This window comes from Ahaetulla prasina, chromosome 17, assembly GCF_028640845.1.
Source record: "Ahaetulla prasina isolate Xishuangbanna chromosome 17, ASM2864084v1, whole genome shotgun sequence".
In the NCBI taxonomy this organism is placed as follows: domain Eukaryota; kingdom Metazoa; phylum Chordata; class Lepidosauria; order Squamata; family Colubridae; genus Ahaetulla; species Ahaetulla prasina.
Window position 1 is genome coordinate 1274222 of NC_080555.1, and position 26618 is coordinate 1300839.

At 49.0% G+C, this 26618-nt stretch overlaps 1 protein-coding gene across 1 annotated transcript in view; it reads right to left on the minus strand.

Annotated features, from left to right (window-relative positions):
* Positions 1-1302: 1302 nt before the first annotated feature.
* The window catches only part of CELF3 (CUGBP Elav-like family member 3), a 31676-nt gene continuing 6360 nt past the window's right edge, over positions 1303-26618 (minus strand). The window contains exons 2-13 of the mRNA XM_058160684.1: positions 25721-25803; positions 15608-15656; positions 15110-15238; positions 14713-14792; positions 13801-13949; positions 12012-12151; positions 11230-11379; positions 10249-10314; positions 10046-10141; positions 9310-9453; positions 8334-8476; positions 1303-2669 (exon numbers count right to left, since the gene is read on the minus strand). Of these exons, the coding sequence (XP_058016667.1) occupies positions 8349-8476; positions 9310-9453; positions 10046-10141; positions 10249-10314; positions 11230-11379; positions 12012-12151; positions 13801-13949; positions 14713-14792; positions 15110-15238; positions 15608-15656; positions 25721-25803 (1214 nt within the window). The 3' untranslated portion in view covers positions 1303-2669; positions 8334-8348. The remainder of the gene's footprint in view (positions 2670-8333; positions 8477-9309; positions 9454-10045; positions 10142-10248; positions 10315-11229; positions 11380-12011; positions 12152-13800; positions 13950-14712; positions 14793-15109; positions 15239-15607; positions 15657-25720; positions 25804-26618) is intronic.

The following is a 26618-nucleotide window of genomic DNA, read 5'->3' on the forward strand; positions in this document are numbered from 1 at the left end:
GCGTTAAAAAGACGAACGTTGCCACTCGCTTCCCCGAGGGAGGGGACAGAAATCCGATTATACTCCTTGGGTATAATTTTGTACTATTCCAGAAAGTGGGGAGCAAAGTTTTTTGGGAGGTGGATGGGTGGGTGCGTAAAGAGAGTTGCAGATTAGGGGGCATTGAGAAGAAAGGAGGGAGGGAAGAGTCCGGTCGTGATGCAATGGAGACCCCCTCCCCAAAGAGGGTCTTCTGAAGTAGACCGGCAACCCGGCACGACCGATCTGTCTTAACGCATCTGAAAAGTTTTGCCTAAATTTTACGACGGGCGTCTTGATAAGAGGGTCAGCTTTCGCATTACGGATTAGACTCCGCTTCCCCCTCTCCCTTTCGTTTTCCCCTCATTCTCCTTCCCTTTGGTTTTTTTGTTTTTAAATTTTTATTTTGTTTGGTTTTGTTTTGTTTTTGTTTTTTTTAAAAAAGAAGCATCGGTGGGATCCGTCCAGTACGAAGGGGGGGAAAAAAACCAGGACGGGTGGACCGTTCTCTCGTTCCTCTCGTACGCCGGGCTGCTCCTTAACGCCGAAATTTTTTGGGCTGCAGAAGAAGCTGAGAAGGGCCGTAAAGAATGAAAGAAGCTTCGGGATGGAGCGGTGGACGATGAGGTCTGTAGTCCTTTAAGGTTCACGACCCCCAAGGTCCTGGACTGCCATATGGGCCTGATTCCCAAGGGCTCCTCTGCTCTCTCTCGCTTCAGCCTGGATCTCGTACATCTCGCAAGAAACTTTGGCTGGTTGCATGATGCCAAAATAACCTCCGGCCACTTTGAATTGGTGTGTGTGTGTGTCTTATTTTCCAACTTGGGACAGGGGCAGCCACACAAGTCCTGTCCACCCTCCTTCCCACTCCCCCCTCCTCAAATTCCCTCCTTTGTCTGCCTCACGAAACCCCTGGGGGGTGGGTGGGAAAGTTTGCCATTTTGGTTGTTTGAAACCGGGATTCAAGTCCTTCTTTTAGGGCAGCGTGGAAAGTTAGGGTTACGATGTTTTGTTTGGGGAGGGGGGCTGTTTCCTAAAACACGAGCCATTTCCCCTCTGCCACCTACCCCGGTTGGGATTCTTGCCCCTATTTCAATTCCCCCCCCCACAGGCCGTTAGAAAGAAAAAACTGACTGGGAGGCCAATATTTCTCAACCTTGGCAAGTTTGACGATGGGGTGGACTACAACGCCCAGAATTCCCCACTGGCTGGGGACTCCTGGGCGTTGTAGTCCACCCATCCTCTGCTTGTTATGGTTGAGAAACGGGGGGGGGTGGGGGGGTTTGTTCATCGGAAGCTTGTCTGCCTCTTCCTCACTGCAGGAAACTAACTTTTAGAACAAAGCCTTCGCTTCCACACACACACTTAACGAGTGAGGAGGCTGCCCGTCGCATCCCTGCATAATCTCCTCACCTTCCCCATCACATCATTGCCTGACTAGGTGGCTAAGACGCTGAGCTTGTCGATCAGAAAGGCCGGCAGTTTGGCGGTTTGAATCCCTAGTACGGGTCCCCTGCGTGAGCAGAGGGTTGGACTAAATGACCTCCAAGGTCCCTTCCAACACTCCTATTACTTCTCTGCAGCAGAGGGGGGGAAAATGATAATTTCAGCTTTCAAACTTCCAAAACTCATCTTTTTCCCCCCAAAATTTTGGAAGCAAGCAAATGCCCCAAATCCAGAAAATAATCTGATGAGGGGGCTGGAGGAAGGGGTAAAAAAAAGCAATTAATGTCAAACATTATTGACATTATTGGCAATTAATATTCAACATTCTTCCACTTCTTTCTGTGGGGAGTTGAGAGGGGGAGAAATTTCCTTCTCTAGTTATTTGGGGGAAATTCCTCTTTGGCGATCATCAACTTATCGTTTCGATCCGTCTTCGGGGAGCTGAGAAAGCAGATTGAGGGAAACCTGTGGTTTTTCTCAAACCTCCAGGACTACAATGCCCAGCGACTGTGGCTGGCGTGGTTTTAAGGTGAGGGAGGCTCAGGGAGGCGACTTGGTAGCATCTGGAGAGCATGGATCATTCCCCCTCTTTCGCAAGGACCATCGGGTGGTTGAGATGTACAAAGTTAAGAGGTAGCTGAATTTTGGCTTGGACCGTTGACGTCAACCCAACCTTCACCAATGCCTGCAAGAAGATGGCGTGGGTCGGGGAAAGTGGGGGAGGGGGAGACGCTGTGAGGATGAGCCCTCCCCAAAAGTGGCTGCTTTCTGATCTTGAATCCACCAGTCTCAAGTAAGTCCATCTCAAATCCATCCAAAAATCAACGTCCTGCTTCTTCCCAAGTCTCCACGCTTCATCGTTCCACCGTTGACCAAGAATGGACCTTCTTGAGACAGCTCTCTCCCCCCACCCCCACCTGGTGTTCCTCAGTTGGACCTAAAGGAGAGAGAGAGGCATGGATCCCACGCTGGAGAGGAGGCAGCAGGAGAAGAAGCTGGTCTGGTGGGACTCCATCTTTGAAGAAGTCTTGATGGCCAACAGGATCAAGTCAACGAGGAAAGCATTCGATGCCCGGAAGAAGCCGTTTTTCTAGGAGATGGATGAGGAAGAAGAAGAAGAAGAGCAGAGAGAAGAAGGAAACTGGGCCGTTGGAGAGTGGGCGACAAAGGTCAAGCGGAGATGGCTCCTACTTTGAGCTCCAGACCTAGAGAGGAGACAAGAGAACGGAAGCTATCTTAGATCTTTGCTCTCCTTGGCTTTTCCGCTAGATCACAGAGACTGGGAGGGAGTGGAGGCGGAGGACATGCAGGGAGGCCAGTCTAGCTGGGATCTTGGGTTCCCACTTGCCTCCCAAATCCACTCCCCCCTTCCTTCCTTTCTGAAGAGGAACATCTCCAGGCCAAAAAACCTTCCTGCCAATGGCCTCCCTGGTCTCTTGCATGAAGACCCCCCAATCCGTGAATCTCCCCTTTTTAATTTCCTTTTGCCAGCATGCACCCCTCCCCAAGATCCCAGCAGCCAGGCCTTCAAATGCAAGGACCGTGTCTAGAAAAACAGGTGTGCCTAAAAGAGAGAACCAAGGTGGCCGAGAACCAGCCGTTGCTCAGGAGCTGGTTCAACTTACCAGTCTCTCTCTCTCTCTCTCTCTCTCTCCCTTGGTGCGAAGGGCTAAAGTTGCTTGGTTTTCCTTAAATAAACTAGGTTTATTATTAAACTAGGTTTGGCGGGACATTGAAGACCGTCTGCATTTATTCTATCTACTTCAACCATCATCAACAGCTAATGATTCATGCAAGGGAAGAGAGAGAGTGACGCAGTCTTGATGACCTCTGGGCTTCCCTGCCGTCAGAAAATATTGCAAAAACAAAACAAAACCCAAAAACCTGCACAAAATGAGTGGGTGGGATGCTGGAAACCGCCTCCCCCCACTTGAGCAGAGTCCGGGCTTCAGAAAAGTCTCAAAGCCACCAGGCTTCCCGAGAACTGCCTTGTGGAGCTCCTCATCCAGACGACACCCCATGACCACAAACACAAACTTCACACAGGCGCACACACACACACACACACACCGACAAATACAGAGAGGAACGAGACACAGGAGAGACCCACAACGACGACCACAGTGACAACAGTGACAACAAACCAGAACGAGGAGGAGAGAGATAGAGAGAGAGAGAGAGACAGATAGAAAGAGATAGAAAGACAGAGGGAGAGAGAGAGACGGATTGAGAGAGAGAGAAAGAGAAAGGGATAGATGGAGACAAAAGAGACAGAAACAGAAAGAGATAGAAACAGAGAGAGAGAAAAAGAGATAAAAAGTTAGAGAGACAGACAGACAAAGAGATAGAGACAGACAAAAAGAGAGAGAAAAACAGAGAAAGAAAGGGATGGATGGAGACAAAAGACATAGAAACAGAGACACAGAGAGAGAGAGACAGAGAGAGAGGGAGACAGAGAACGGGTGAGTGAGATAGGAGGCCTTCAGAAAGTTCATACAGTCTTCTTGGTAGGACTTCCTTGTGTGTAGGGGGGGGTTGAGGGATCTCCGTTGAAGGGGGGCTGAGAGGGCAGTTGTGGGCTCACGCAGAACCCCCCAAAAGGTGAGAGAAGATGGACGTAAGAGTTCCATGCATTCCAGAATGAAGTAATGGGGAAGATGGGTAGCGGGGAGAAGAAATTGCAAGCCGAGCCGAGCTCCCCCCAGAATTGGTGTCCCTCCTTGAGAAGTTCCATCCTAGAGATGGTTGCATTTTGGACACAATTTGGCGGGTCCAAAACACGACCCTCTTTGCATTTGCCAATTCCTGGCCAGTGGGCCTCTTCATGTGGACTAGGAACTTGGTTTTAGACGTCCCTCTTGCACACAAAGCAAACTCACACCCTTTGCAGCGGTCCGGCTTTTACAACCAGAATCTTTGATTCTGAAAAGACCCCTTTTTAAGGCTGATTTTTTTGGGGGGCGGGAGTGGGGGGGACTCCCTTCCCGACTTCTCTTTGAAATTGGCTGAGAAGCGTTGAATCCACTCGTGGCAACTTCATCCGGTTCATTCAATTTAGAAATTCCACCCTTCATGGCTTCTTTCTGGTCGTGGGAACCAAACAGGAAGCTTCTCCACGGGGAAGCCAAGACGGGCGAGTCCATCTCTCGGTTTTCAAACAGCCTGAATTTGGAATTTAGGACCCGCGAATCCCCCCTCCCAAGGGTATCTCAGGAGCTCGGCGGAGCAAAGGAAGAAGGAGAAGGAGAAGGAGAAGGAGAAGGAGAAGGACAAGGAGAAGGAGAAGAAGAAGGACAAGGAGAAGGAGAAGGAGAAGGAGAAGGAGAAGGAGAAGGAGAAGGAGAAGGAGAAGGAGAAGGAGAAGGAGAAGGAGAAGAAGAAGAAGAAGGAGAAGGAGAAGAAGAAGGACAAGGAGAAGGAGAAGGAGAAGGAGAAGGAGAAGAAGAAGAAGAAGCAGGAGAAGGACAAGGAGAAGGACAAGGAGAAGGAGAAGGAGAAGGAGAAGGAGAAGGAGAAGGAGAAGGAGAAGGAGAAGGAGAAGGAGAAGGAAGAAGAAGAAGAAGGAGAAGGAGAAGAAGAAGGACAAGGAGAAGGAGAAGGAGAAGAAGAAGAAGAAGCAGGAGAAGGACAAGGAGAAGGAGAAGGAGAAGAAGAAGAAGAAGGAGAAGAAGAAGAAGAAGGAGAAGGAGAGGAGAAGGAGAAGGAGAAGGAGGAGGAGGAGGAGGAGGAGGAGGAGGAGGAGGAGGAGGAGGAGGAGGAGGAGAAGGAGGAGAAGGAGAAGGAGAAGGAGAAGGAGAAGGAGAAGGAGAAGAAGAAGAAGAAGAAGAAGAAGAAGAAGAAGAAGAAGAAGAAGAAGAAGAAGAAGAAGAAGAAGAAGAAGAAGAAGAAGAAGAAGAAGAAGAAGAAGGGGACAGGGCTGGGAAGAGTGGTGGGGGGGACAGACAGATGAAAAAGCTGCCAGAGATATTGCACATGTAGTCACAGAGCATCACATAACCGACGAGTTGGAACGAACGAAAAAACAACCACCATCACCATCCAGATGAGCAAAACACGACAATAAAACAGCAAAAAAGAAAAGAAAAGAAGAAAGAAAGAAAGAAAGAAAGAAAGAAAGAAAGAAAGAAAGAAAGAAAGAAAGAAAGAAAGCACAGCCCAGGAGGGTTGACGATGACGACCACAACGGCGTTCACATGGTGAGAAGACACCAAGTGCTGAGGAAGGAAGAAAGAGGGAAGGATGTTGGGCAAATATATATATGTTTTCTGAGGTTTTTGCGGGTGTTTGTATGTAGGTCTTTGGTTATTCGGGTAACCAAAGACCTACATATATATATATCTTCAAATATCAAATATCAAATATCTTCAATATTTGATAGATGCAATTTGCACCAAATTCATTTGCAAGGGGAATCGAGGGGAAAGAGGAAGAGAGAAGAGAAAGAGAGAAAGAGAGAGAAAGAAAGAGAAAGAGAGAAAGAGAGAGAAAGAAAGAGAAAGAGAGAAAGAGAAAGAGAGAGAAAGAGAGAAAGAAAGATAAAAAGAAGGAGAAGGAGAGTAAGAGAAAGAGACTAAGAGAAAACGAGTAAGTGAGTAAGTGAAAGAGAGAAAGAGAAAGAGAAAAAGGGAAAGAGTAAGAGAGTAAGAGAGTTAAGAGAGAGTAAGAGAGTTGGTGAAAGAGAAAGAAAGAGAAAAAGAGAAAGTAAGAAAATAAGAGAAAGAGAAAGAGAGAGAGAGAAAGAGAGAAAGGGAGAGTTAGAGAAAGAGAATAAGAGAGCAAGAGAAAGAGGGAGTAAGAGAATAAGTGAAAGAGAGAAAAAGTGAAAGAGAAAGAGAAAAAGTGAAAGAGAAAGAGAGAAAGGGAGAGTAAAAGAGTAAGAGAAAGAGAGTAAGTGAAAGAGAGAAAGAAAGAGAAAAAGAGAAAGGGAGAAAGGGAGAGTAAGAGAAAGAGAATAAGAGAGCAAGAGAAAGAGGGAGTAAGAGAATAAGTGAAAGAGAGAAAAAGTGAAAGAGAAAGAGAGAAAGAGAAAGAGAAAGAAAGAGAAAGAGAAAGAAAGAGAGAAAAGGAGAGTAAGAGAGTAAGAGAAAGGGAGAGTAAGAGAGTAAGAGAAAGAGAGAGTAAGTGAAAGAGAGAAAGAAAGAGAAAGAAATGGAGAGAAAGAGAGAGAGAGACAAAAGGAGAGTAAGCGAGTAAGAGAAAGAGAGAGTAAGTGAAAGAGAGAAAGAAAGAGAAAGAAATGGAGAGACAGAGAAAGAGAGTATCAGAAAGAGAAAAAAAAGAGAGGAAACAACACTTCACCAAACGAGAAACTACAAACCAGGAACTCACAGCACATCCAAAGAAATGCTATTTCGTCATGCAAAAAATAAAAATGAAAAGGTGCAACTCGGATTCACATGGACGCCAGATTCGGCCTTTCCAAATCAAAGGAGGAAGAAGAAGAAGAGGAGGAGGAGGAGGAGGAGGAGAAAAGGAGACAACCAACTTTTAGTTTGTGTTCATTCCAAAGGATGCAACTTACAAGGGGGGCGGAGCTAGGTCTCCCGCGACAACGAAGGGTGGCTTAGCAACAGGGTCGTCTCAAGATATGATTGGCCCCCTGCCGAAGGGAGGGCGGGGTTGCAGAGTTTTCGGACAACAGAGAGAGAAAAAGGGGGGGGGTGGGATTTGGTTTTCTTCCTTTTTTTGTTTTATTTTTTTTTAAAGTGTTTTTGCTAGACAAAATTAATAATTCTCCCATCCCCCCTTTCTTTTCTTTTCTTTAAAAAAAAAAGTTTCATTTTTTATTTCCGAACGAGATTATTATTATTATTATTTAAAGAGACATTTATCCAAAGAAAATGACATAGCTACTTACACATTCAGAGAGACAGGAAGGTTTGAAGTTGGACATGTTAAACTGTCAGGCCACCAAATTTTGGAGGGAGGGGGGTGGGGAGAGAGGGAGGGAGGGGGACATGGGGTCAATGGGGTAAGGAAACCCCATCAGGTCCCAGTGTGATACTGGAGTCTCCTCAAAAGATATTTGCCCTCTTTACTGGAAGTCCTCGATGTACGACACTTGGTGTCAGAATTTCCACCCTTAAGCAAGGTGGCTATCAAGCTGTTTTATGACCTTTTCTGCTGCAGTCATTAAGTGAAACACTGCAGTTGTTGAACAGATCAATGGGCTTCCTCCATTGACTGCTTGTCAGAAGCCAGTTAGTGACATCTGGGACATCTGCCACCGTCATAAATACAGTAAAGAAAATACTTTATTTACGTTGTAAATAAAGGCCGAAATTTTGTTCCCTGTGACCGTTGGGATGCTGCAGCGGTCGTAAGGGTGAGGAACTGAACCTAAGTCACATTTTTTTCAAGGCTGTTGAAGCTCCGAATGGCCGCTAAAACGCCTGCTTGTTGGCGGAAGATGCCCTGATTTTTCGATGACTTTTAAGGACCCTGCGAACGGCCGCATAACGAGGCCGCCACTAAACGAGAACAACCTCTAATGACTCAATTTTCTTTTTTTTCTAGCTGCCCATCTCCGATGGAGATGCAACGGGAGGAAAACTATACACCCACAGCAGCACACGCCAAGCCCGGCCCGTTGCAAATTCAATATCCTTTCCGGGATAATAAAATTACATTTTCTTCAGAAATGATTAGAAGGGAAGGAGCTGCTTAGAGCCACTATCGGAAAAAGCAAACAGCCAAAGAAATCCCCGTTTTTCGACGGCAAGTAGAAACAGGGCCTGACCTGGATCGGCCAAGTAGATTTTGAGAAAAACAAGCCAGGTTCAGAAAGGGCCTTCAATACAGAGAGCCTGGAAGAAACCTGAGCCCCGGGTTCGAGTTTACCGCAACCGCCCGCTTGGCCGAGGACTCACCTGGCAGGCAGTGGCTCAATACGGCCGGTTGGCGTCTTTGGGGCGTTTCAACTGAACCTTCAACCGTTTCATCCCAATCTGGAAGCCGTTCATGGCTTGGATGGCGGCTTGCGCGCTGGCGGGATTGTCAAAACTTACGAATCCTGCAGGAGAGATTGGGGGGAGAGGGGGAATAAGAGGGCCAGGGGCCCGATGAGACCCCGTGGTGGAGGTGCAACAGCCCCCCTCGTGTGTATTTCCCAAAATGGGACAGGAAGACCATTCAAGAAGTGGAATTCGGAGAAGATTAAACTTCCAAGCCAGCATTTCTCAACTCCGCTTGAAGACGAGCGGATTTCAACACAGGACGACAATGTTGGGAGGGGACCTCGGAGGTCTTCTAGTCCAACCCCCTGGCCTGCTCAAACTCCCAGAATCCCCCAGCCGGCACGGCCATTGCTAAGCATTCTGGGAGATGAAGTCCATGCATCTTCAAGGGGTTGAGATTGAAATGACGCTGGTCTCCAGCTTTGGCGGGCAGCAGAAAGTACAATCTTCTTGAGATCTTAGTGCCCAAATTGGGATCTCTTCACAGGATACGAAGTTGGGATCTACTCCTCTTGCTTTTGTCCTTAATACGATGAATAGACATCCTAAGACAGGAGTACAGGTAGTCCTCGACTTACGAACCGTTGTAAGAAGAGGACTAGCCGTAGACGCGTCCTCCTTCTCGCTCTGAAGCTACTGGAGGTCCAGCTTCTTCAGTTGGAGAAGATCTGGTTTTGGTGTCCCAATTGGATCGGGAAACAGATTCCCGCACCCCCCCTTCTGTGCCTGTGAGCCCTCAACTCAATTGCGCACCCCAAAAATCTCGTCCTAATCCCCACCAAATACTCTCAAGTTGAGGGAAGTCCACTTGATGGTCATTGAACCATAGAAGGAAAGACGGTGGGCTCAAACCAACCACCCATCGGAGACCTCAGGACGTTTTCCGTACCGAAGCATTTACTCTGATTGGTCGCTCGGTCGACGAAAACTTTGGCCGAAATGACGTTCCCGAAGGGGAGGAACATCTGTAAGATCTCCGAATCGGTGAATTCTTGCGGCAAGTGATAGATGAAGATGTTGCAACCTTCAGGACCTGCGAGAGGAAACCATATATTGTCGGGAAGGACGGACGGTTGCAAAATGTCCTCGGCGCAACCCCGGCCACACGAGCGGCGTTTCGCAACCCGCTTGTGAAAAAAACATCTTGATATTTTTATTTTTTTTGTTTTGCTTGCCAAGGATTTGACCCTCGTGATTAAAAATGTGGGGTGAATGATTTTAATCCCCTCCCTTAGAGAAGTTTTCCAACTGTAGCAACTTGAAGAAGTGTGTGGACTTCAACTCCCAGAATCCCCGAACCAGCACGTTGACCAGGGAATTTTGGGAACTGAAATCCACACATCACCAAGGTGCTAAATTTAAGCATTAAATTGAACTCTGTATTAAAGCTGACCCTCTTTGCAAAAAAATAAAATAAAGTTAAAAAATCCAGATCTCCACCAGGGGGAAGCAAATCCTCCCCTTCGGCCGCCCTCTACTGGTTCCCAGGGTTATTGCAGCCCCAACCTGATCCTCCCTGCTTCTTGGTTGCGGCTGGCATTTTGCAGCTGGGATGACCACCACTGGCTTGATTTGGGGAGAAGTGGGGAGAGGAAGGGTGTGGTGCTCCCAGATCCGAACCTTACCTTCTCTCTGCTGGGGGGGCGCCTGCTGGGTGATGATGGCAGCGGGCTGTTGAGGAAAGGCGGTGCTAACCAGTCCGTAGGCTGTAGGGTAGGCAGCTGTGGGAAGAAGCGTGGGAGAGGGAAGGGGGTCAGCTTACAGAGAGGGAGGTGCATCTCCAGAGCTGGAGGAGGGGGGGAAGGGGTACCTGGGTACCTGCCCTTACCTGTGTAATGTTGCATCCCGGCGTAGGCCTGTTGTAAGGGATCCACAGGGGCGGCCGAGCTCTGTGCTGTGGCATCGGGGGTGGGGGGAGATGGGAAGACAACACACACTTAAAGACAGTTGCGGTGGGTTCAACGCACCCTCCACCCCCCCCCCCGCCCCCACCTGGAAGTATAATCCAGGCGTCTCTGGGGGAGGCCACCACGAGCTTCGCTTTCCTCTAAGCCCCACTTCTGAGCGTCAGAGGTAGACTGCCTTTGAACAGGGAGGCTCGAAGAGGCATGGTTGACGTTTCAGCCTCTGTTCCAAAATTGGCCCCGTTTCCTCAGCCGAGATTGTCCTCAATCGGCTTCAAAAGCTACTCTTTTGAGCTTCAAGGACCTGAACTCGGAGCCTTCCTTTAAGCTGGGGTTCAAAGGATTTAAAATGGGTTTAATCCGGCGTTTCTGAACGTCAGCCGCTTGGACTTCAACTCCCAGAATTCCCTAGCGTGCATGCAATTCAGGCACGGAATTCTGGGCGTTGAAGTCCAACCGTTTCAAAGCATGCTCCCTGGGGAATTCTGGGATTTGAAGTCCATGCATCATAAAGCACGCTGGCTAGGGGTTTCTGGGACTTGTAGTCCATACAACATAAAGCATGCTTAGCACCAGGGACTTCTGGGACTTGTAGTCCATGCATCTTGAAACTCCCTGGCTGGGGAATTCTGGGAATTGAAGTCCACCCATCTTCAAGCTCTGGGCCATGGTGACACACTCTTCCCACCCAACCCCAAATCATAGCAGGACAAGCAAACGCTCTTATTTTTTTCTCTTGGTGCCCTCGGGAAAGACTCCAACCAGGCTCTGGGTTCAAGTTCTATGCCTCACGCCCCCATCCAACCCTCGGGCGTAAATCTAACTATTCGGGCTAAAATCGGAGACGCCGGGAAGCGGAAGCGAAATGTGGGAACACCCGGGGGATGGGGGGGTGGGAGGGGTACCTGGGAAGGGGTGGATGCCGTTGGTGTAGAGCCCCTCGGAGGCCGGCTGCCCCGTGCTCTGCGTGGGGACGGGGCTGTAGCCGTTGACGCTGAGGGTGGCTGGGATGGCAGAGACCGGGGTGGCCGTGAGGGTGGGCGGCGTGCTGCTTCCTGTGGGGGAGAGAGAGAAAGAAACCCCCACCCGGGAGTTGCAGGGGGTTTGCTCTCTCCCTCCCTTCCTTCCTCTCCTCCCGTTCTTCATTTCCCCTCCCCTCCCCTCCCTTCCCTTCTCCTTCCTTTCTCCCTCCCTCCCCCTTTTCCCCCACCCCACTCCTTCCTTCTTGCCTTCCTTCCTTCCTTTCTCCCTCCCTCCCTCTCTCCCTTATTCCTTCCTTCCTCTCCTCCCCATTCCCTTTCTTCCTTCCTCCCGTTCTTCATTTCCCTTCCCTTCCCTCTCCTTCCTTCCCTCCCTCCCTCCTTCCTTCCTTCTCATTCCCATTCCCATTCCTCAATCCTAACCCAGGTCTGCAACATATTCAGACGTGCGCCCTGCACTCGGCTCCCCTTTGCTCCACTCAATGCACCCAAGTTCCAGACCCCCACCCATTTCCCCAGGAGGTTTGGGGGGGTGTCCGTTGAGCCCCCATGGGGGAGCGAGGGACCAAATTTAGAAGCCCGGGGCGGGGCTGGGGGATTTGTCCAGAAGAGAGGTGGTCTGTGGAGCCTGCGGGATGGAGCCCGTCCCCCCCCTGCCCTAGGAAGGAAGAGCCGGCCCGGGCGGAGTCTCTGCCCTCCTTCCTTACCTGAGGAGGGGGTGATGGGGGTGGCGATGAGCCCGTTGGGGGCCAGGGTGGCCATCTGCTGCATCTGCACGGCCGCCATGGGGTTGAGGTAGGCCGAGTGAGCGGCGACCAAGGCGGCTTGCTGGTGCATGAGCTGCGGAGGGCAAAGGAAGCCCTGAAGCCTCAGAGACCCCCATTTCCACACTCCCCTCCCCACTGCCCTTCCTGGACCCCCAGAGCCGGGCTGGCCCCCACTTGTCTTTCTGCCCTGCCCCACACCCGGGAGGCTGGGGGTTGCGGGGAGCGGGAGGGCCCAGCTTTGCTTACTGCCTGAGTGTAGGCACTGTACGCTCCGAACTGCAGCGCGATGGGGCTGAACATGCCCAGTTGGTTGGCCACCTGCTGCATCCGCCTGAGACCCCTCTCCTTCTCCGTGTCTGCAAATTTCACCACCAGGCTGGAAGAGGCGCCTGGGGGTGGGGGTGGGAAGCGGAGGGGAGAGGTTGGGAAGTGGCGGGCAATGGAGAGACCCCAGGCTGGGCTCTGGAAGGTGGGAGCCTCCTTCCCCTTCCTTCCCCTTCCTTCCTTCCTCTCATTCCCATTTCCTTCCTTCCTCCCGTGCTTCATTTCCCCTCCCCTCCTTCCCTCTCCTTCCTTTCTCCCTCCCCCTTTCCCCCCTCCTCTCTCCTCCCTTCTCCTTGTCTTCCTTCCTTCTCATTCCCATTTCCTTCCTTCCTTCTTTCCTTCCTTCCTCCTTCCTCTCCTCCCCATTCTTCATTTCCTCCTCCCTCTCCTTCCTTCCTCCCTCCCCTTTCCCCATCCCTTCTCCTTGCCTTCCTTTCTTCCTTCCCTCCCTCCCTCCCTCTTTCCTTCCTTCCTTCTTTCCTTCCTTCCCCCTCCCCTCCCCTCCCTTCTCCTTGCCTTCCTTCCTTCTCATTTCCATTTCCATTTCCTTCCTTCCTTCCTTCCTTCCTTCCTTCCTTCCTTCCTTCCTTCCTTCCTTCCTTCCTTCCTCTCCTCCCTTCTCCTTCCTTTCTCCCTCCCTCCCCTTTCCCCACCCCACTCCTTCCTTCTTGCCTTCCTTCCTTCCTTTCTCCCTCCCTCTCTCCCTTATTCCTTCCTTCCTCCTTCCTTCCCATTCCCTTTCTTCCTTCCTCCGTTCTTCATTTCCTTCCTTCCTCTCCTTCCTTCCTCCCTCCTCCTTCCTTCCTTCTCATTCCCATTCCCATTCCTCAATCCTAACCCAGGTCTGCAACATATTCAGACGTGCGCCTGCACTCGGCTCCCTTTGCTCCACTCAATGCACCCAGTTCCAGACCCCACCCATTTCCCCAGGAGGTTTGGGGGTGTCCGTTGAGCCCCATGGGGAGCGAGGACCAAATTTAGAAGCCGGGCGGGGCTGGGGATTTGTCCAGAAGAGAGGTGGTCTGTGGAGCCTGCGGGATGGAGCCCGTCCCCCTGCCCTAGGAAGGAAGAGCCGCCCGGGCGGAGTCTCTGCCTCCTTCCTTACCTGAGGAGGGGTGATGGGGGTGGCGATGAGCCCGTTGGGGGCCAGGGTGGCCATCTGCTGCATCTGCACGGCCGCCATGGGGTTGAGGTAGGCCGAGTGAGCGGCGACCAAGGCGGCTTGCTGGTGCATGAGCTGCGGAGGGCAAAGGAAGCCCTGAAGCCTCAGAGACCCCCATTTCCACACTCCCCTCCCCACTGCCCTTCCTGGACCCCCAGAGCCGGGCTGGCCCCCACTTGTCTTTCTGCCCTGCCCCACACCCGGGAGGCTGGGGGTTGCGGGGAGCGGGAGGGCCCAGCTTTGCTTACTGCCTGAGTGTAGGCACTGTACGCTCCGAACTGCAGCGCGATGGGGCTGAACATGCCCAGTTGGTTGGCCACCTGCTGCATCCGCCTGAGACCCCTCTCCTTCTCCGTGTCTGCAAATTTCACCACCAGGCTGGAAGAGGCGCCCTGGGGGGTGGGGGGGTGGGAAGCGGAGGGGGAGAGGTTGGGAAGTGGCGGGCAATGGAGAGACCCCAGGCTGGGCTCTGGAAGGTGGGGAGCCTCCTTCCCCCCTTCCTTCCCCTTCCTTCCTTCCTCTCATTCCCATTTCCTTCCTTCCTCCCGTGCTTCATTTCCCCTCCCCTCCTTCCCTCTCCTTCCTTTCTCCCTCCCCCTTTCCCCCCTCCTCTCTCCTCCCTTCTCCTTGTCTTCCTTCCTTCCCATTCCCATTCCCTTGCTTCCTTTTCCCTTCCTCCTTCCTCTCCTCCCATTCTTCATTTCCTCCTCCCTCTCCTTCCTTCCTCCCTCCCCTTTCCCCATCCCTTCTCCTTGCCTTCCTTTCTTCCTTCCTCCTCCCTCCTTCTCCTTGCCTTCCTTTCTTCCTTCCCTCCCTCCCTCCCTCTTTCCTTCCTTCCTTCTTTCCTTCCTTCCCCCTCCCCTCCCCTCCCTTCTCCTTGCCTTCCTTCCTTCTCATTTCCATTTCCATTTCCTTCCTTCCTTCCTTCCTTCCTTCCTTCCTTCCTTCCTTCCTTCCTTCCTTCCTTCCTTCCTTCCTTCCTTCTCCACAAGGTGTGGAGAAGCTGCAATGGAGTGCTGTGGCCACAGGAGGGCAGTAGAGTCAGGGGGAAAAAAACACCTCCCTGCCTTTCTCCAGACCTGCAGTGTTTTCCAACTTCAAACCGGCCAAAGCGTCTCTCAAAACAAACCCCAGGCAGTCGGTAACGGGACTTACCGGCAACGTGCGGCTCCCATGCAACGTGCTGATGGCTGCCTGGGCTTCTGCGTGCATCTGGAATTTCACAAAGGCGCAGCCTGACGGAGGAGAACAGGGGAAGGGAAACGAATCCCAAAAGGAGAGAGATCGTTTGTTTTGCAATAAGTAAATAAATAAATAAATGCTCTCTACTCAGCCTTTCCCACCCGCGTTTCTCAACCTCGGCGGCCGGAAGAGGAGTGGACTTCCGCTTCCAGAACCACCCCAGCCAGCATGCATGGAATTCTGGGAGCTGAAGTCCACCCATCTTCAAGTTGCCGAGGTCAACTAACACCCCTTTACATCCCTGTTGTTCCCACCTGGAAACTGGAGCAGGGAAGGCTGAGCAGCGGGCACTGCCCTGATGCCACCTCACCTTTGCTGGTGCCGTCTGGACCTCGGAGTACCGTGCATTCATCAATGGTCCCGAAAGGCTCAAACATTTTCCGAACGTCTTCGTCCGTCTGCTGTTTCCCCAGCATTCCTACAAAGAGTTTCCGGTCTTCTGGAAGACACAAGGAGGCAGGAAGTGGCTCAAAAGAAAAAAAAAAAGAAAAAAGGACAAAACCCACCCACCCCCTTGCAAAATTCTGGTCCTTTAGCAGAGCCGCAGACCAAAATTTCAGATGGGAATTTCGGGGTGTGTAATGCTAAAAAAATATATATATTAAAATAATCCAGACTTGGCAGAATCTGCAGGAAACTTGGTACGCCCAATGCTTAATTGTTTGAAGAGTTGCAGAAATCAAAGATTAAAATCTGTGGATAAATGCAGAATCTGCAAACCCCCAATCGATCAAAGCGTTGGGCCTGTCTATACCCCTCTCCCTACACCCTCCCCCCCCAAAATAATATACAGAGAAGGAAAGCATACCTCCCCTACTTTCACTGTCTGCAGGTTTCACCTGAATCGGTCGGTTCATCTGGAAGAGAAGGAAATGTCAGGGGTCTTTTTGGTTGCAAACGATCCATTGGGAATGAGCCTCGAAGCCACCATTAAGAGAGGCGACCTGAACAATTGGGTCACGTCCTTTTTTCCCCCCTTGCCTTCGTTGTAGCTGTTTTCCCCCTTGTTTCATTCTGAGACGCTAAAATAGACTGAAAAGACTTTGCAGAAGCAACAAGGACCATCTCAAGGCGTTCCTCTCTGCAGGCTTTGAACAACACCTTCAAAATTTCCAACACCAGCTGGGTTGGTAGCTCTGGGCATCTTTGTCACCCAAAACTGTGGTTCATTCTACTAATTTTTTCCCCCTAATATTTTGGCTTTTATTATACGATAAGCTGCCCAGAGTTGTTAGACAGTGAAATGGCAGTGAATCAATTTGATAAACAAGAATGGAATGGAATGGAAGAGAAGAGAAGACGAGAAAAATAGAATAGAATAATAGAATAGAATAGAATAGAATAATAGAATAGAATAGAATAGAATAGAATAGAATAGAATAGAATAGAATAGAATAGAATAAGAGAAGGGAAGGGAAGGGAAGGGAAGGGAAGGGAAGGGAAGAGAAGAGAAGAGAAGAGAAGAGAAGAGAAGAGAAGAGAAGAGAAGAGAAGAGAAGAGAAGAGAAGAGAGAACAGGGAATAAAATAATAGAATAGAAATAGAATATAATAGAACAGAGAACAGAGAATAATATAGAATAGAAATAGAAATAGAATAGAAATAGAATAGAATAGAATAGAATTGGAAGGGACCTTGGAGGTCATCTAGCCCAACCCCACCACCCAAGCAGGAGACCCTTACACCATTTCTGACCAATGGCAGTCCAGTCTCTTCTTGAAAGGGATGAATCTCCCACATAATAATTAATTACATAAAAATTTGAAGGTAGCAAGGCTTTGACCTGGAGATCTTTGTGTTCCGCTGTAGAAGACAGGAGAAAGGGTGGATTTTGGAGAGCAGGTGAGAAGGGGGGGGGGGGGGTTTGTGTGTCACCGTTCTTGGGAACCAAAGACCCCAGCCGGATTTTGCAAATGTCTTAACATTATATTGCAACGCAGGGTCTGTTGTCATTATTATATAACAGCTACTCCTCAACTTACAACCACAACGGAGCCCAAAATGTCTGTTTGCAAAGCCAAAGACATTTGTTAAGTGAGCTTTGTCCCATTTTACGACCTCTCTTGCCACAACTGTGAATCACTGCCGTTGTTAAGCGAGTAACCAGGTTATTGAGTGAATCTGGCTTTTCCACTGACTTTCCTTCTCAGGTGGGGATCATGTGATCTAGGGACACTCTGCGACCGTCATAAATATGAACCAAGTGCCTGAATTTCGATAACACCACTGTGGGGGACGCTGCAATGGGTCATAAGTGTGAAAAACGATCGCAAGTTGGTTTTTTTCCCCACTGCTGTGGTCACTTCAAACGGCCCCTGAATAAATGGTTATAACTTATAAGAATTACTGCAGAGTCATTTTAAATTTAAATTGGTAAATGGAATAGTAACGTAGTCATTTAATTTTACATATATATATATATATATATATATATATATATATATATATATATATATATATATATATATATATATATTTGTTTTCTGAGGTTTTCACGGGTGTTTGTATGTAGGTCTTTGGTTGTTCGGGTTTTCTCCCGTGTAAAATTGGAAATGTCTTGGCAACGTTTCGATGAAGTCTCATTCGTCATCTTCAGGCTTCAGCTTCGTGCTTCTTTTGCTCCCAGAAGCACGAAGCTGAAGCCTGAAGATGACGAATGAGAGTTCGTCGAAACGTTGCCAAGACATTTCCAATTTTACACGGGAGAAAACCCGAACAACCAAAGACCTACATATATATATATATATATATATATATATATATATATAACATAACATAACATAACATAACATAACATAACATAACATAACATAACATAACATAACATAACATAACATAACATAACATAACATCAGAGTTGGAAGGGACCTTGGAGGCCTTCTAGTCCAACCCCCTGCCCAGGCATACACACACACACACACACACACACACATATACACACACACACACACAGAGTATAGTCATTTTAATAAAACACAGATATAAAGGCCCTCTTTAGTTTAGTTTTGTGTTAGTTTACTTTATCCCTACCAATCCTGAAAAAGTCTGGGTCCCCCTTGAGCTTTTGAGGGGGGGGGATTTGCAAACAAAAAACAAAAAAAAAACCAACACTTCATCCAAACTCCGAAGGAAACATTCAACTCTGTTGCCAGATGTACAAAATCTTCCTAGCCGCCTCCTCTTTCGTCCAGGAGAGGATGCCCAAAACTGCCATCCTGCCTATCACAGCCCAAGAGGCAGGGATGGCGATGGGGTTGCCATGGCGCCGGAGGCCTGTATCTTTCTCCGCCTCCAGTTGCCAAGTTATGTCCTGTTGCCACAGTAACCGGAGCACAGCTAAGAGGACCAGTGTGCCTTCTCCTTCTTCCCTTCCTTTTTTCTCTTTTATGCCTCTCTGGATAGCATTAGCATCACGATAATTATTCTTCCAGAGAAATAGCCAGCTTATTTAATTGTGTTTTTTTTTAAAAACAACAACAACCTTGCTCTTTATTTCCACTTGCAGATTTGAGGGTGGCTGTAAAAAACGATGCAAACGAGAGGAAAGAGAGAGAGATGTCCTCACCCACTTTGATATCCTTTGCTTTAATCTGCTTTAATTTAATATCTGCTTGAATATAATTCATGTATGATAATATGATAAACACAACGGCAAGGCCAAGGGAGGAAAAAAAAACCTTAAGGAAAGCTTGCCTTGTGTGTGTGTTTTTTTTAAAATACAAAGTTATGTTTGAGTTGATTTATTCTGCTTAAGTTGACTTATCCTTATTTGCAACAAAAAAACTGATCTGAATTTGCAAATAGAAAGAGCCACTGAGAACCTAGAAGAAGAAAAAATTATGAATTTACTTCCTTTTATTTCCCCAAAACTTCATTAAGAGTAAAGGCTCACTCAATCCAGCCCAGGCAGTTAAACGTGCAGTTTTTTAAAAAAACAAAAAAAAAACAACGACCACGTTTTAAAAAAGAGCTTTTGCAATCTTGCTAGTGGCATTGATGCAAAACTGAAAAATAAAAGAATTGATGCAAAACTGAAAAATAAAAGAAAGGGAAACAGCAGGGACCAACCTTGGCAAAAACTACATTCCTCCCTAATCTATTAAATTACAACTCAATGTCAGCCTCCACTCCAATCCTCACATCCTTTTGTACTCTTTATATTCAGTAGTTAGGGGGGAATATATATATAGATATATAGATATATATTCAAAAGCAGAAAAATTATATAAAGTCTTAACTTCGGACAAGCTGTTTCCTTCCCATCGTTTGAGGGGGGAAAAAAAATACTGTGTTAATTTTTTAAAAAAAAAATTTTTTTGGAGAAGGAGGTGGGGGGGGGAAGAGCAGCCAGGAAGCAAAATGTCCCGGTCTCTATAGCAACTGGAGAAAATACTCCATGGCAACTACCCACTCATCTCTCCCTTTATCCCTTCCGGTTGCCATGGGAACCGTGCTGACATCATCACTTATCTCTATAAACAATGACCAGGAGCGTTTAGCGAAGGGGGGGGGGAGATTTGGGGTGAGGGGGTGGGAGAGAAATGAAACGGTGGGCCCTTTGTGGGCTGGGGAAGAGGGGGAGGGGGGGGACGGCGTTGTTGGCAAAGCAACCCGAAGCAGATTTTAGAAAAAAAATTAAAAAAGAACTGCCCCCCCCTCCCCAGCTCCCCCTCCTCCCGTTTTCTCTCTCCAAGGCCTTTTTCCCCCCCCCCACGGAATATATTTATTTTTAAATCGGGGCAGGCCTTGGAGACTTGAACCCATGAGGTCGTCCCTTAAAGGTTTCCGTCAAAGTGGAGGGGGGGTGTCACAAAAATAAACATAGGAAATAATAATAATCACAGAGGAAGATTAGAGAGGAAGAAGAAGAAGAGGAGGAGTGAGGAAAGAGAGGAAAAAAAGGAAAAATAAGAAAGAATGGACTTTTGACGGGGGTTTTTTCTTACAGAATTTCTCTCTCTTTCTTCTTTAAAATGACAGACGTAACCTTCTGCCCATGTTTAACCCATTTTAATCAGCACATCCATAAATCACTCACTCCTTCCTTCCTTCCTTCCTCTCCCTCTTTCTTTTTTCTTCCTTCCTTCCTCCCTTTTTCCTCCCTTTTTTCATTTTTCCCTTCCTTCCTACCCAATCCCTCCCTTCCCCTCTCTCCTTTCTTTCCTTCATTTCTTCTCATTTTTCCTTCCGTCCTTCCTTCCTTCCTTCCTTCCTTCCTTCCTTCCTTCCTTCCTTCTTTCCTTCCTTCCTCTCCTCTCTTTATTTTTCTTTCTTTTTCTTCCTCCTCCTCCCTCCTTCCTCTCTCCTTTCTTTCCTTCATTTCTTCTCATTTTCCTTCCTTCCTTCCTTCCTTCTTTCGTTCCTTCCTTCCTCTCCCTCTTTCTTTTTCTTCCTTCCTTCCTCCTTTTCCTCCCTTTTTTCATTTTTCCCTTCCTTCCTACCCAATCCCTCCCTTCCCCTCTCTCCTTTCTTTCCTTCATTTCTTCTCATTTTTCCTTCCTTCCTTCCTTCCTTCCTTCCTTCCTTCCTTCCTTCCTTCCTTCCTTCCTCTCCCTCTCTTTATTTTTCTTTCTTTTTTCTTCCTCCCTCCCTCCCTTTTTCCTCCCTTTTTCCATTTTTTCCTTCCTTCCTTCCTGATCCCTCCCTTCCCCTCTCTCCTTTCTTTCCTTCATTTCTTCTCATTTTCCTTCCTTCCTTCCTTCCTTCTTTCGTTCCTTCCTTCCTCTCCCTCTCTTTATTTTTCTTTCTTTTTTCTTCCTCCCTCCCTCCCTTTTTCCTCCCTTTTTCCATTTTTCCTTCCTTCCTTCCTGATCCCTCCCTTCCCCTCTCTCCCTTCTTTCCTTCATTTCTTCGCATTTTCTCTTCTTCCTCCCTCCCTCCCTCCCTCCCTCCCTTCCTCTCTTTCTCCCTTCTTTCCTTTCTTTTCATTTCCTTCCTTCCATCCTTTTTTTTTTTTGCAAAGCAAAACTATCAAGTTCCTAGTCCCTAAGCTTCATCCCCTGGCTTGGAGGAAAGCCTGCAACGAGGCCTCCAGCCTCCACGTCCCATAAACCTCCCCCCCTCCCCAATATGGGCCCTGCCACTCTCTCTGCCCAAGCAGCGGGTGAAAAACAAGACCGCCTGCTAGGCCGGGCTGGGTTGAGAGATGCCCGCCGGCCCCTTCCCCAGTTGCCTCCTCCAGGTGGGCAGCGAGGAGAAGGGTGGCAGGGGTGCGAAAGACAGCGCAAGGCCCAGGTCCGATTCTGCCCTGGGAGGCTCTCAGGCCTGGCCAGGTGTGTGTTTGCATCTGGACGTCTTGGGGGAAAAACAACAACAACAATAACAACCTTGAATGGTCTCCGAACCACTAAGGAAAATGGAAAACGGTGGTTAGAGAGGGATTAGGCAGGGATTAGCCACCTCAGGAACATCTCTGCCATCTGGAGCAGGGAAACCTCGTGTGCTCCCGGAGGGGGGGGGGGAGAGGGAGGCGTTGGTTTACAACCCCCCCACTGATTTTTTAAGGGGGGGGGGGCAGAAAGAAGGAAAGCGGTATTTGTGTGTGTTTGTGTACTTACTCCTGCTTTTAGGTGTGAATGAATCCCAGCCCATCAGGGTGTCTGGATTTTCTATCTGAAATAGTATAGATTCTCCTGCTTGAAAGCGGGGTGGGGGTGGGGGTGGACTAGAAGACCTCCAAGGTCCCTTCCAACTCTATTCCTTATTCTCTCTTCTCTTCTCTTCTCTTCTCTTCTCTTCTCTTCTCTTCTCTTCTCTTCTCTTCTCTTCTCTTCTCTTCTCTTCTCCTTTCTCATGACAGAAAGGCCTTTTATTTTGTCCCCTCCTCCCCAAATGGAAAGAAATCTTGATATATATAGATATATAAATCAATTTAAAAAAAAAAAACAAAGGGGAAAATGGCTTTGGGGGCCTTGTTTTGGGATTTATTTGTGATAAATAAACCTGCCAAAGAGCCAGTCACAGACAACTTGAAAAATGAATCTTTTCCAACTCTGCCTCCGACCCCCCCACCCTCCCCACCCTTTCTGCTTTCACCCCCACCCTCCCAGTACCAAGGACAGTTCCTTGCGGGGGTGGGGTGGAGTTCATCCCACAAAAATACCTTTCAGAACCTGAACCCTGACCCTGAGCCTAGAGAGAGAAACTGTTCTACCTCCTTAGATCTCGGAGACTGAGTGTGGTAGATTTCTCCTGAATAGTGGGGCTCTACTGCAGACATCTCCCACCCAGCCCACAAAAAGAAGCAAGAACTAAACCCCGTTGGCATCAATTTCTCAGAGAAACCCCCTCCCCACAAACTTCTGCAATACCAAACTGCTGGGTTTTTTTTTATGTGGGTCTCCTTGCCCCCCCCAGTGGCATCTTCCCCTCCTTGTCCCCTGCCTGGGGGTGGGGAGGAAGGGGGAAGGGGCTGAAGATCAGGAGGTATGGATGCCCCCTCCCCTAATCCAGCTTTGCCTGCCCCCTCCTCCCCCTTCCAGCCCTGTGGCTCGGCCTGCCCAAGACTAAATCTGGAGATAATCCACCAAATTCCAGATCTCCTGCTACGCCTGCGGAAGGGGGAGCGGCTGCAGATTCGCACCCATGGTTTGTGGGGGATCTGGGTCCAGGAGTGGGTGGGGGGAACGATGACACATAGCCTTCAGGGTTAGGGGCTACAATGAGGAGAGGAATAATGGAATAACAGAGCTGGAAAGGGACCTTGGAGGTCTTCTAGTCCAACCCTCTGCTCAAGAAGGAGACCCCACAGCAGTTCAGACAAATAGTTATCCAATTTCTTTCTGAAAAGCCTCGCCTGATGGAGACTCACAACTTCTGGAGGCAAGCAGTTCCACTGGTTAATTGTTCTAACTATCAGCAGGAGGAGGAACAGAAGAAGGAGAAGGAGAAGGAGAAGGAGAGGGAGAGGGAGAGGGAGAGGGAGAGGGAGAGGGAGAGGGAGGAAGGAAGGAAGGAAGGAAGGAAGGAACGAAGGAAGGAAAGAAAATGGAAACAGGAGGAGGAGGAGGAGGAGGAGGAGGAAGAAGAAGAAGAAAAAGAAGGAGAAGAAGAAGAAGGAGGAGGAGGAGGAGGAGAAGAAGAAGAAGGAGGAGGAGGAGGAGGAGAAGAAGAATTCAGATCGCACGGATATAACAGGAAAAACGAAGGGGAAAAATGGGAGGGAAGGAAGATGGAGAGGAGGAGGAGAAGGAGACCAAGATGGATAAACCAGCGTTGTAAAGTTACTAGTCTGCCTTGTGCTAAAATTCCAGCTCTCATCCACACGACGGCATCGGGGTTCTTGCTTGGAATATTTTCCTTTCCTCGAACTCAGCCCAAAAGTTGGGCCGTTTCCACCCAGCATCCTTTTGCCTTCCCAATTAAGGGGCTGTTTCGGTTCACCGATAATTATAAAAAGATTAGGAAATCTTATTATTATGCCTGCAGTGGAATCTCAACTCAGGTTTTTTTGAAGGGAAGGAGAGAAGGCAAGGGAAGAAGGGAGAGGAGGCCAGAAAGGGGCAACGCATAGTAGAGCTTCCCGCTGCCAAGGCAGTCTACCTGAGAATGTAAGAATTGCAACCTTCCCTCTGAGGCATTTAACAAGCCGCAGGGGGTGACTCGGGGCTCCTTTGCAGCCTTTGTAAAGAATGCAATCAATGTCAATTTTAGTGGAGCCCCGTGCGTAGGAGCAGTCTACCTCCAGATGCTGGGGAGAGAAATAAGACCAGATTCTGGATTTGTGCGCTCCAATTTTTTCCCCCACTTTGGGAAGAACGGCTGTCTGTGGTGGGCCGTCTATGGGCATGTGGCTTTTTTTCTGATTTTTCTAATTTTCCAGTTTTCCTTTTGCAGGCAGCCTTCCTGCCCCCTCCACCCTCCCACCCCCGCAGGCAGCCGAAGGTGAATTTCAATCCTGCTGCTCCGCACCCCCCAGGCATTGGCAGGAGGCGGTGCCAGGGAGCAAGGTAAGGGCTTGCAGCTCTGCGACAGCTGGCAAAACACCTGCTCCTTTCCACAGCCCCTCCTTGGACAAATAGCTGGCAGGAAAGCCGAGTGAGCAGAAGGGAGGCCTTGCCCAGCAGGGCAGGTGGGCTGGGGGGGGGGGAGAGGAATAGAGATGTGCCTTCCTGAACACCGGAAAGAAGAAAGGAAAGAAAAGAAAAGAGAAAGGAAGGGAAAGAAAGAGAGAGAAAGAAGGAAGGAAGGAAAGGCAGAGAGAGAAAGAGAAGGTGGGAGGAAAGAAGGAAGGAAGGAAGGAAGGAAGGAAGGAAGGAAGGAAGGAAGGAAGGAAGGAAGGAAGGAAGGACAAATGGAAGGGAAGGAGGGACAATGGAGGGAAGGAGGGAAAGAAGGAAGGAAGGGAGGAAAGGAGGAGGAACAAATGGTGAGGAAGAGAAGGAAAGAAAGAATAAAGGAAGGGAGGGAGGGAGGGACAATAGAGGGAGGGAAAGAAGGAAGGAAGGAAAAAGGAGGAACAAATGATGAGGAAGGAAGGAAAGGAAGCAAGAAAGAAGGAAGGGGGGCAAATAGAGGAAGGAAGGAAGGAAGGAAGGAAAGAAGAGCTCTGTCTTTGGCCAAAGCACTTCCTAGCAACCTTCCCATCCCCCAAATAATAAAAAATAATACCACCCCCACTACTCCTCCATCTGCAGGACCAAGCCCCTCCCTGGGACAAGGTGGGCCGTTTCCCCAAAAACTCTTGCCAGGATTAAACCTGGTTTGGCTCCTTCCTATACCCAGGTGGAGGCCTCCTAGCCTCTTCCTGCTGCTGCCCATCCCTCCCTCCCTCTCTTCCCCCCCTCCCCCTTTGCCAGGGCGGATGCCAGCCTCCCTCCCTCCCTCCCTTCGGGGTCTCCTGACCTCTCCGGTTTCACTGAGCCTGGCCAAGGCTGATCCGATTCCGTAATCCTATTTACTACCAGCCCTTTCTCCTCAGCGGGCAGGGCTGACCGCCTCTCTCCCCGGCTATTTTATCCCCCACTGCAGCCGTAGCAAACGAGGTTAAGTCAAGAGTTAATGCCTTGGACAAGAAGCAAATCCGCTTAGGCCTGAGAACAATTCCCCTCCCCCTCCCCCCACCCCCCACCCCAATTCTCCTTGCAGGCTTTACTTGAAGCGGTGAGGACTAGAAACCTGTCTACTCCTTTAAAAACCATTTCATTTTTCTCCAGATTCTGCACTTGGGGTGCCGTATTTGGTGTAGACGAACTGCTAATAATGCTAATAATAACTTTCTACTTATGTAAAAACTTGTAAAAAACAACAACTGTTCTCTTGTAAAAAAAGAAAACGCACCACCAGGAGAGGCAGGGAACCTCCTCCCCCCCCATAAAATAAACAAGCCCTTTTAATTCCCAGACTTGAACACACATTCCCAGATTCAGTTTCTCCCTATGGACTCAGGAGGGACGATCCCACCGCTGTCACCAAGCGTGGTGGGCGGAGGATCCCTTGTCCAGTTCTACGTCGAGACCCCGCCCCAAATGCTGAGCCGAGAGGCGCCAACTTCGAATCCTAGCAGTTGGCTACGACCCTTGGAATCTGCCCCCCTCCCCAAGATGGCTTCGCAAGGCCACAGACTTCTCGAGAAAGTCATATATACCATTGACTAAATACCCCCTGTCTACTAGAAGATCCGGAAAATGCTCCGCGTGAACCGGAATGCCGGTGAATTCGAGAGGACCTGTCCTGAAGCACATCCAACCTCTCTTTTAACACTTAAAATAAACCAGTGGAGATCTTTCAGAGTTGAAATCAAACCCGGCTTCTGCAAACAACGGAAAGAGATCGGCAAACAAGGAGCACCGAAGCGGCATCAAATCACGGGTGCACTACAACGCCTACACACAGACGGTGTTTGCGCGGACGCCATCTGCTCCGGGTTGCGACGGGCGATCAGGCCCCTGGCACAGCAGGCGGGCACCGTCTTTGGACTTACCCCTGGCAGTGTCTTCTGCTCATGCAGCGCGCTTTGGGCCTTGAGGGCTGATTCCCGGGCACAGTAAGTCAGGAAGGCGCATCCTGGAGGAGAAAAAACACGGGTTCAAACACGGCTCGCCAAAGATATCCCGCTTCCGCGGCCACTTTGCTTCCAAATCTGTAGGCCCATTCCCCAAACCGGTCCTTGAAAGCCATCTGAAACTGGTTTCCCAGTTCTAAAAGATCCATCTCATCCTGGCACCCTTTTCTTTCTTTCTTTCTTTCTTTTTTGAACTATTACCATCTGGCAGACGGTACAGGATAATAAAAACAAGGAGGAATAGGCTGAAAAACAGCTTCTATCCTAGGGCAATAACCATATTGAATTCGGGTTTTCAATTTCAATTACAGTATATAGAATGTAAAGGATGCATGTTTTGTGTTTTTATTTTTATAATGTACACTGAAGATGGCATTTAATTTCGTTGTACCATGTGCAATGACAATAAAGTAAACTAACTAAACTAACTAACTAACTAAATTCCTGCAGGAAAGACGCCCCCTAAATTGGCGGAAAACAAATATTCAAAACTCAAACTCCAAAGAGCTCGGTGTTCAGAGGCAGTCTACCTTAACGGGTCACCTCTGGGATAGGCACCGACCGCCGTGGGTGACTGCCTCTCCAGCTGTGCTCCAGGCTAACATCTGGCCAGCTTGGGCAGGCTGGCAGACACAAACGGAGGAGCTGCTAACTTTAAATGGTAGTTAGATTATAACCATCTTCCTCTAGATGTTATTCGTCGCAGGTCAAAACTTTAAACACGCGCCACGCATTTGCGGGGGATCCAGAGATCACCAAATGTGGGGGGGGGGGGTAAAAAAAGAAGAAGATATTTTACGCCGGGAACAAACCAGGT